This window comes from Octopus sinensis, linkage group LG4 (genome assembly GCF_006345805.1).
Source record: "Octopus sinensis linkage group LG4, ASM634580v1, whole genome shotgun sequence".
NCBI classification, from domain to species: Eukaryota; Metazoa; Mollusca; class Cephalopoda; order Octopoda; family Octopodidae; genus Octopus; species Octopus sinensis.
Genome location: NC_043000.1, coordinates 75,202,899 through 75,214,401, shown reverse-complemented (window position 1 = coordinate 75,214,401; position 11,503 = coordinate 75,202,899). Strand labels below are relative to the sequence as shown.

General features: G+C 36.5%; 1 protein-coding gene across 1 annotated transcript; it reads left to right on the top strand.

Moving 5' to 3' along the window:
- Positions 1 to 680: 680 nt before the first annotated feature.
- Positions 681 to 10,763, top strand: LOC115210872 (protein pinocchio-like). Its single transcript, XM_029779635.2, has 3 exons — positions 681 to 866; positions 4,824 to 4,953; positions 10,301 to 10,763. Exons 1-3 carry the CDS (start codon positions 697 to 699, stop codon positions 10,439 to 10,441), a joined length of 441 nt encoding a protein of 146 aa, XP_029635495.1. The 5' UTR covers positions 681 to 696; the 3' UTR covers positions 10,442 to 10,763.
- Positions 10,764 to 11,503: the final 740 nt, after the last annotated feature.

The window sequence follows — 11,503 nt, the reverse complement described above, 5'->3', positions numbered from 1 at the left end:
CCACATATAAAACTTGCCATAGTTATCCATCATCAATTTGCAGACTTCTGGCAGGATCCAGAACAGTTTCATGGCATTCTCAACCTGTTTGTGAGGAGCTGACCCAAAAGCTTTTGCCAGATCAAGTCACAGAATGCTAGGTTACTTCCCTCTCTCCCCTTTGCTGTCTGTGTGGAATCCCAGATCATAGCCACTTCTTATATGTAAATACTAATATGTACACCAGCTTTCTGCAATGTACAATTGATACAACCGTTTTGTCATGGAACACTCTTAAACCATGTCTTTTTGATAAAGTTCTGGAGTAATATAATTGAGTAAAGAAAAGAATGTAAGTTTCCTAATTGACTGTAATATTAGTGAATTACTCTTGGTGAGTCTCTACTGATGAGATAGGCATAAAGAAGGGGAGTGGAAGCTTAGTAACCTTGGAAAAGAGTTGATGTTTCACAAAGTCTTATCTCTCCTGTTGAGAGATAATGAATATATAAGTTGGTGAAGTATTTGTAATATAGAGAATGTGGGTGAATAAAACATTTTGCTTACAAATTCTTAGTGTTGAGGAAGTATTCTTGATGTATTTTCAGTATTAATAATGTTTTATTTATACATTTTAAAAATGAAACCCTTTATCCTATGTTGGATAGGAGATTGAGGGTGTGTGTGTTATTGATATTGTGTTTTAAATTAAACTGTATGTTTGTTTCAGATGAGCTCCTGGAAGGTCCTAGGAACAATACTGTTTATTATTCCATCCCAAACACAAATACAGATGAAGACAAACAAGGAAAAAACTTTACAAAAGATGAAGTGGAGGAAATGATGAAATCTGATGATTACCAACGAAAAATTGCAACCTGCCATTTGTAAGTGTTTTTGGTGGTGGTGATGTTGTTGGTTTAAACATTTCTTTCTACTTTATAATTTTGTTATGTTTAAGAGATTTATGCTTTTGTTGTTGCTGTTATTTAGGTTCATGCTTCCCAACATTTTTTAAGCTCACACTCCTCCTTTAGAATCTTTTGAAGTAATAACATTTGTAAAATCTTTGAATATTGTTTTAATTTTATTATATTATCTTGAAATTTATTTCTATGAATATTTAAAAACTTTTAACAAAAATTTACAATAAACATTAAAACAAAATGTTTTCAAAGGTGACCTATTTTCTACCATTAATGTAATAAACTCCTTAAGAATATCAGTGTCTATTAATTGAACATTGAACCTTTGCTCTGTCCCCATTTCCTAGGAGGGCAACACTGACTTAGGCCAAGTTTGTCTTTGGTCAAGCAGACCTATGATCAAATGTATACCAGCTGCAATCATTTTGTATTTTATGCAGACATAAGTGTATCTAGGATTACATTATCCAATGCATCCTTTTTCTAAGAGGGAGATTTGGTTGTAATTTTTAATAGGTCAAACATTCATATAGAAGACTGCAAAACTGGTTTGCTAATATTTAACCACTTGGCAGACCTGGTGAAGCATATCTATTATTTGTTCCAGCTATGACTGATCTCTAACTGTAGAGGAACCTGTGGTAGAAGTAGACCCAGGAAGACATGGAACAAAGTGATGAAGTATGATCTTCAAATTTTGAATCCCGTAGAGGCAATGACTAGTGACTGAGACCTTTGGTGATATGCTCTGCTTGAGAAATTGTAGTATTGGCTGATGTTGGTGTCAGGTAACTGGCTCTTTACATGCTGGTGGCATGTAAAGAGCCCTGTTTGAGCATTGGGTCTCATACAGACAAAGTGGCTGAGTTCCTTTTGAGTGTTGGGCCTCATGGAGGCAATGACCAAGACCTTTGGCGAGAAGAGCCATCAGGCTGAGCAAAATCGCAGTCATGTCAGATACCGGTGTCAGGGACATGGAACCCATGCCAGTGGTATGTAAAAGCACCCATTACACTCATGGAGTGGTTGGCATTAGGAAGGGCATCCAGCCATATAAAACCATGCCAAATCAGACTGGAGTCTGGTGCAGCCTTCCAGCTTACCAGCCCTGGTCAAACTGTCCAACTCATGCCAGCATGGACAACAGACATTGAATGATGATGATGACCATCTTATCTTTTATTCAAACTGTTGTGTATTATTCAAGGTACACTTTCCTATTCAGCCAACCCAAATTGCTACTGGGTGGGCTGTGTGTGTGTGTGTTTAGTTGCATTTTATAGACTGGAATCTCTTTATGGGTAGGATTTGTCTTTCATGTGTTAAATGCCACAAAAAGTCAAGTTAAATATGACTGTTGGCTTGATCAGAACCTGTTGGTCCTAATGGAACCAGTTGATACTATTAGAACCTGTCAATGCTATCAGAACCTGTTGATGCCATCTGAATCTGTTGCTCATATCTGAACCAGTTGGCCCTATTGGAACTTGGGAACTCTATCAGAACCTGTTGATGCTAGTAGAATTTGTTGGATCTGACTGTAATTCACTAACATTTTTTTTTTTTTTTACTTAGAAGAGAAAGGATATTCCTTTTGACCTTATTTTTCAGGGATTTTATGACTGGTTTCAAGAAAGGAGGAAGTCATCCATAAACTGGAGTCTTAGCCTAAATACTTTCAACAAAGTGGACTCTCATGAACTTGTGTTCATGATACTCATGAATTAGGTGTTGGAGTAGTTTGGTAGATAAAGCAATTAAGGATATGAAGACATGGAAAGTCCCCAGTCCATTAGGAATCACCTCTGAGATGCTTAAAACATTTAGTGGAGTGGGATATGGCCTTGTCACCTATATAATGAATCAGGTTGTCCATGAGGAAGTCATACCCAATGACTGGGGTAGCAGCATTATAGTTACAGAGGTAAAGATGATGCCTTGGACAGAAATAATTACAGAGGTATCAAATTGCTGCACCAGGTGATGTAAGTTAGAGAGTGTCATAGTTCAACTTATTAGGAAGAGAGTTAGCCTTGATGAGATGCAGTTTGGTTCTGTGCCAGGGAGAAGTACTACTGATACTATTTTCCTAGTAAGACAACTGCAGGAGAAGCGTTTAGCCAAAAATAAAGTTCTCTACTTGATTTTTGTTGACAAGGAGAAAGTCTTTGACAGAGTCTTCCACTGCCTTATCTGGTGATCAATGCAGAAGATAGGGACAGACAAGTGGTTGGTGAGTGCCATTCAAAAACATGTATAACAATGAATTTAGTGTACAGGTTCTCAGTCCCATCTTGTTTATCATACTCCTCCAGGCCATAACAGAGGAATTTAAGATTGGTTGCCCTTGAAAGCTACACTATGCTGATGACCTTGTTTGTATAGCCAAACCGCTATCAGAATTAGAGAAAAATTTCTGATGTGGGAGCAAGGTCTAGAATCAAAGGGCCTTAGAGTTAATTTAACAAAGATCAAAGTCCTAGTAAGTAGGAAAGCAGACAAATTTCTAATCCCTTCAGGGAGATGGCCCTGTTCAATATATAGAAAAGGTGTTGGTAGAAATTCCAGATGGTGTACCCAGTGCAAGCTATGGACATAAGAGGTGCAGTAGTCTCACAGGAAGGTTAACAGAGAAAGTAGTCTTTATGTGTGGCAGATGCACAGATGCAATAAGCTCTAAGAATGTACTGGAAATAGACTTCCTCAAATGTCTGGGGAGATCTTTAAAAGTAGTAGATAGCTTCCGTTACCTAAGCAACCAAGATATCAGCGGATGAGGATGCTCTGAAAGTGTAGTTGATAGAATGGGCTGGGTAAAGTAAGAGGCATCAGATGTAGTGTGCAGGAGAAAAGACTGTTGGTATGGTTATGTGATGTGGACAGCTCCATAAAGAACTGCTGATCTCTAATTGTAGAGGGAACCTATGGAGGAGGTAAACTGAGGAAGACATGGGATAAAGTGGTGAAAAACAATCTTTAGATGTTGAGTCTCACAGGGGCGATGACAAGGGACTAAGACTTCTGGTGATTTGCTGTGCTTGAGAAGACACATCAAGCTAAGTAAAGTCATAACAAGCCATGCCCCACCACATACATATATGCATACACACATATAAATGATCACTACCCACTGCAGGCTCTTCCATGCTGCCTCATGTGTCTGTTTGAATACTCTCCATGTTCTCATATATCTACCATATCCCTCCCCCACCAGTGGGTATCAAAATGCTGACATTATGACTGCTGTTACTTCTTTGAACAGGGTCTTAGACTCAGTTCAAATGGTCATGTGAAGCTGCTGGAGACTATGGTCAAACCCTGGCTGGAGAGGGTTGCTGCTGGGAGGCCATATGTGTGGCAGCAGGATTTGGCTTTTTTGCCATACATCCAGAAAGAGTCAGATGTGGTTGTCAGAAAATTTCTATGACTTCACCAATCTCAATTTCTGGCCTCCTAATTTGCCTGATTGTAATCCCATGGATTACTATGTTTGGAGTGTAGTTGAGAAAGGCACCAACTGCTTTGCTTGCATTACCAAGCCTGAGCTGGTGCCCAAGGTCAAGGTGTTTGAAGACCTTCCCAGGGACATAGTGAGGAATGTATGTACCAGGTTTTGGAGCTGCCTTGAGCTGTGGTGGAAGCTGAGGGTGGCTACTCTGAGTAAACTGTTATCTCTCATCCATAATCTAGTTGATATTTTTTGATTCTTAAAAAATTACTTTTATATTTCGATGGGATTTTGTGGGTTTTTTTTTACCTTTTTTTGAAAGCTGTTAAATTTAACCTGAACACCCTGTAATCTGTAGATTCTCATGATTGAGAAATATTTATCTTTAAACTTTATTATCTACCATTTCTTACGTACTATCCTCTATCCCTCTTTTTCTGTAACACCATTAATTTCTACTATCATTTCAGATGTAGAGAATGCTGGTTTAATAATTCTTACTCTGACAACTGCTGTGAATGTGGTGGCTACTCACTCAGCCGACCCTGCCCAATTTGCCAAGGCCAGTGCAGCCAGATTTGGACTCGAAATATCAGATCTGTAAGTCAGATAATGCATTGATATGATATTTTGAACTTCCATACTAATCATTGAACCTCAAAAGATATGTTCAGATAGTTACAATTTCAGCCTCCTGGTGAGTTTTTGGTTCATCAGTGTTTCTTTAATTTCTTGAAGAAGGCATGATCTGCCTTAAACTTAGAAAAGGAAGATTGGTCTGTGATGTGAAACAAAACCATACAAAGAAGAGGCATTTTTGTACATGTCATATGTCAGTTTTCATTTATAGCAACAATTGATTGTGAAAATTATCCATGCAAATTCAGATAAGCTCCAAGGAACATAAACTTGATAAATAACAATTTCTGCTGCTTTATTTTTTTTTTATTTCTATGGCAGTTGATTCAATTGTTAAGACAAGTAGGTACGCCTATTTATGAATGAGCATTGTAATCAGTTTTATATCCAATTTCTTTTCTCCATGCTGGTGCAAACTGGTTGAAAATTTATTAAGGCAATTTTCTACAGTTGAATGCCCTTCCTTTTGCCAACCCTTATGTTTTTTCAAGGAAAGTATTTTTATTCTAGTGGTTTTTGCACATTTAAACCGACAAAACCACAGAACTATAGGACATTTTGTCTACAGGAAACATTAACATATGGCAACAATTTTGCTCAAATGGTGATAATGTGAAGACATATGAAAACAGGCATTGTGCATCTGCATACACACATAGCAGGCTCTGTACAGTTTCTGTCTTCCAGTTCATCTCATAAGGTGCTGGTCAGTCCTGAGGCTATAATAGAAGACATTTACCCAAGGTGCCATGTAGTGGGTCTCAACCTTTGCAATCACACAGCTATGCCTATGCAGTCATTAATTTTTCATAATGAATTTTGATATTATGATTATTGTTTATATATTTCAAATAGCTAATCCTAACTGCAAATGAATAGAATTAATATTTCCATACCAAACTTATATAATTTTAAGGAGGTAATTAAAAAATGTTAACTGACAACTTCCCTTCAGTTTGTCATTTTACATCTGCTTGCATGTGTTGGATAGTTATTCTCTAGCATGGCATTTTCCCACTAGTTATGATTTCTTGTCCTCTCCTTTGGAAAGTTCAGCATTCTTAGATCAGCCTTTACCACTTCTTCTCATGTCTTCCTTGATCTTCCTCTTTCACATGTTCTTTTCACTTGACTGCTTAGATTATTTTCCACTTTGTTCTTCATAAGCATACCAGCACAGGTGTCTCTCAGGCATACGGCAGCTAGTTTTTGTTTCAGCTTGTTTATACTCTGTCATTCAGTTAAGCTAACATTATCACGCAGCAGAACATGCTTGCTTCATTTATTTCCAACTTTTGCACCACACAACAGCATACTTTGTACATAAGTATTGTACAATGTGCTCTTCACTAACAGAAAGCATCCCCTCATTACTAACAGAAGCTAGCTCTTTGAACTTTTTTCACCTTGTTCTTTCTCTGATGCTATGCTTTGGTAATAATATTTCTACAGTTGATTATGTTACATAGGTAACTGTTGTTGACTATTTTTAATGAATATTCTGGGCATTTGAAAAAATGAATTCCTTGAGTGATCATATTACTAATTACTCCTGTTCATTATTTGCTACATATGAAGCTCTACTTTCTCTGTCAACCACACTGCTTCTTCTCTGCAATCATAATTTAGTAGGATATCCAGTTTAGAATTCCTACCCCTCTTTATCTGCATGTCAAGTATATCCACTTTCAAGATGGCAAAATGTTTTGTATTCATTCTTGCTAAAACTTTTTATCTTTGATAGATTTACTATGCTCTGCTTTTCCTCTAATTTTTTAAGTGATTTGGCCTATAACTATGTTGTCAGTATCGTGTATCCCATGGGCAGCCATTTTAGAACACCTAGAGAATTATAGTAAACAGAAGTGGGGAAGCTCTGGTGGACATCTGCCAGTATACTAAATTTGTATCTAAGTTTGTTACTAATTCTCACTTTGCTGACAGCATCTCTGTAAATGGTTTATGGAGCTTTCATCTACCATTCCTCTACCATGGAGTTTCTTAGCAATGACTAAACTACAGAGCATGGTACTTTGTCACAAGCTTTCACCAGGTCAACACATGTTAGGTATAGTGGTTGGCTCTTAGAACTTCTGTAATTGTCACACTAAGAAGGCATGTAAGTTGATTCTGTCTGATTAGCTGTGCTACAATTCTTCAAGTCACTTTTATAATTTAGTCCATCAATATAATGCTTTTCTAGTTGCTTTTTGTAGAGCACCTCTTTTATCCTTGCAGAAAATGATGGTATTTTTACACCAATCAGTGGAGATAATACTTTCCCATACTAACTGATTGACCATGCAAGTGACTTGCAAGCCTTCTACTTTGCCACATATTTCAGCATCTTGGTGACTGTCCTTCTGCTTCCTTTGTCATTGTATCATTAATGACCATTTCAATTGCATAACTTTCAACTTAGTAGCTAGTCTCTTAGACCTGCATCATGTAGTACCTGTCTTCTCCATGCATCTTTCTTGTTTAGCAGCTTCTCATTGTAGAATTTCTGTGCCTCTTTCTTTGAATTGCTGAAGAAGAGTATACCACTGTCATTATATATGCACTTTATACTAATGATGTCTGATTTACACTGACAGAGCACTTCACAATCCACATCCCACATATCTCTGATCCTTGTAGCACAGCATAATGCCAGCTTCTTGCTTTCAGCTCCTTTCTATGCAAAGTATACTTTTCATATAGCTTCTCTTCTACCTATCCAATATCATTCCTGGTTGCCCTTTTCTTTCATTCTTTCAAGGCTTCCTCTTGGTTTCTGTGGTTTCATTTACTGTACTTCCACCATCACCATGTGTTATTTTCCTCTTGAGCTATACTCTACAATCTAGCCTGAAGCTTTCAGCAAGTTGTCCTTCAAAAATCTTCCAGTTGTCTTTTATGTTAGAGTTCTTTATCACATCTTGTTTCTCATTTTAGGAGTTGTACATTACTTCTTTAAAACATATGTATGTCAGGGGTGGAGTGGGGTACATCAATATTCTCCTTCTCCACATTGTCTTGTGTCTTTGAATCCATCAAACAATTATTACAGAAGCTAGATGGACTGCACTGAATAGCACAATTCTTCACCTGGGAAAGTTGTTCAATTCATTTCCTGTATGTTTGCCTGAGTAGTAAGTGATTATGTGATTGACCAGCTTTTTATAATTTGTGTTGTAAATAGTTGGGTCATTTGTATCAAAGACCTATATGAGCCTTTTTATTACTTATACTATAACTATAGTCTTTGCATATACTTGCCCAACACGATCGGCCATGATATCAAGGTTGCTGTTGATATTAAAGAGGCAATCTGTAAGAGAATTTCATAGAATTTGCTCACCTGTCAGAAATCTTGTGTTCCTTGCCTGTGAGAAGTCTGATTTGGGTGTACCCCAATCTTGCACTATACATGTTTGCCTTTGTTCCAACTTCTCTTTCCAGATATGTACTTTTTATCATGTCAAGGTTTTGCACCTGATAAGAAGGTAAGTATTTATAATAGTGATAGCTATGAGTAGATTATTTAGCGCTCATTTGCATCTGAAAGGAAAGCTGGCAAGATTGCTTAATGACAGTTGTTGGTGGTGATGGTGGGGATGCTCACTTGTAGCTACCCCAGTACAGTTAATGAAGTAATTGTCATAGCTTTTAGTATCTGTTCTTGTTTTGGATATCATTTTTGTCTTGTATCATTTTATGAGAGGACATCTTTCCTACTTTTCAGCACGAACACAATACATTCATTTTGTCATCAGCACCAGAGAGATTGTATGCCAGGACTAAAGTCTTCAATAAACACTTTAAAAATTTTGCTCAGTGTTATTGCTCTCATAGACATTACTTCTCTATGTCAGTGCCTTTGTACAATAAAGCAGATCCCTTTTCTTACATTGTTAGGTTTGTTTAGATTGTCCGACTTGCTAGACAGGTCCTCTCTATTGTTTAACTGAGAATGGGAAGATCTTGTTAGTTATAATAGGGATAGCTTAGTTTCACTCAACATGAAATCATATCAAGGAAATACAAGTGCAACTCTACACACTACCTCTCTCTCTCTCTTTCTTTTGTCAATTAAAACCTTCAAACATTCTACAATGTTAGAATTCAAAATCTTTGATTACTTTTCATGACAACTATTAATCTATAACATCACAGAAACCTGCTTCCAAAAGGCTGGACTTCATCTTTAGAGCCAGAATATTATTCAGCTCTGAATAGTTGGTGACCTGCAAAATGTGTGACAATATTGTTGTATTGCTTTCATACCTGGGGTACTGTTGCTATAATCACAAAAGGGCAATCTGACTAGTATGTAAATTTCTCTGACTAATGCACTTAAGCCTTGATTCAGCAAGAACCAGTTCTCTCTCAACCTCTTCTGTTGCTACCATAATGGATTTTTTGCTACTCCAGTCTATAAATTCTGATGCAACCATCTCTATTTGCCTCATTCCTTGCACTAAACATTCCCCTTTCATTCCCTATTTTTGAAATACTAGATACATTTTAACCTTTTCCTTCTTCTCTGCACTAAATAAACAAAGAAAAAAGTCTGTGGGTTCAATTTGTATTAGATATATAATTTGTGTCAATAATAATTATTAAGAAGAAACATTGGAATAAAAAATATGGAGTGTCAACAACTGAGAATTCTTTATAACTGAAGTAAATATTGGCAGTGGGCTGGGAGTGAAGTGAAACTACAACATTTTATAAAGGTCATGGGTACAAGCCCTGTTTCTGCTCTCTGACTTATGCACCCTTCCCAAAATAATAATAATAAAAAAAATTAGGATTTTGAATGTAACAAATTATTTCCCTTGCTACTTGGCTAGATTCATTTATCGATGATGACAAATATTAGCATGCACTCTTTCAGCACTGTTGCCATCATCACTGCTGCCACCATACAATTTTTGCTAAATGTATCAAACTAGAAAGCTTATTTCTTTGTCATTAATAGTTTCAGGCTAGCAGAGATTGGACACATCTGCTGGAGAATGGTAAACCTTCATGTACTCCAGACATAAGATACTTTATTTGCTGTTTCTTCCTTCTGTTGTAGAGACTAACTTCCTCAAAACACACACACACACACATTTATTTATTCATTCAAAATTGCAGCTTAACTTTGTTGCTGCTTCATGTTACATTGAGAAACAGAAATAGGAGAATTGACAGGGAAGTGTGTGTGTGTGTGCATATGCACACACATGCACTTACCCTTCACTGTCACCTCCAAAGGTAAGTGTTCAGTATTTCCATCATTTACTGCTTAAACAAAGTCAATGTTTTATCATTTCAGTCTCACACATACCATCAAGCCTATTGGGATGGAACCTGCAAATTGCCACCAGATGTTCAACAAGCTTTTTTTATGCGTAATGTTGTGGACAGTTCTGAACAAACCCTTGCTGAAGGAATGCAGGATCTCTCTACATGTTAAGGCTTAATGCTGTAACCTCCATCCCCGTCACATGAAGCTATTGTTCTTGATTTTTTTTTCTTTTTTTTTTAACTTATAGCTTCAATTTTCTGAATTTTCTATCCTCTTTATTTTCTCTCTTTTTGAATATCCTTGCCCTAATCTAAATTAATATTTTTTTGGCTTGTTTGTCTGTTTTCCAATGTTATCTGCATCTTTTCTTACATGATGCTAATAATGATCAAATACATGTGCAATTCATCTCACCTGTACAGCTTCTTAAATTTATTCTTGGTTGGAAATGTTGATTGTTTGAACACAATATCATAAAACTTGCAAAAAATGTAAAAATTCAAAGAGAAATTTGTCTGTCATAAATGATGAGAGGACAAAGTCATTACTAGAGCTACTAATTTGTGATTGGTTATTAATTAGCCACTTATTATCTCTTGAGGAGAGAGAGAGAGAGAAAGTCATTACTGAGATATTATTCAGAGAGGAAAGGACATGGTCATTATGTGAGATATTAATCTGAAGATACCTACTGATTATTCCTGAATCAAACATATAATTACTTGAGCTGATCATATATGGATAGTTCATAATCATCCATAAGAGAACACAGTCATTGATAAATTTAGCCATAACTTGAAGTGTTAATCTGTGGAATATAGGTTATTCATATTTGAGCTTTAACTCCATGGGTTCTTCTAGAACATCACTGCCACAAAACATTCAAATGTAGAAATTTTTCAAATTACAGGGCTAGATCTTAATGCTTTTACAAGCCTTAATCGTTTTTATGTTATTGTCCATAATTCTCTGTTTATCCATAATTTCCAGATATCAGTGTTATTAAAAACATGAATTTTAGAAGTAAAAATTATTTATATTTTTTATTTTTGTATAAATTTTTCTTCCCAAGTCTTACCCTCTGTTGCAGGAGGTTACACACACACACACACACACACTCTCTCTCTCTCTCTCTCTCTCTCTCTCTCTCTCTCTCTCTCTCTGCGAATGGACAGAGATTCAGAGATGTATTACTCAAAGCTTTTGACAAAATAGAGGGGGATATAACAT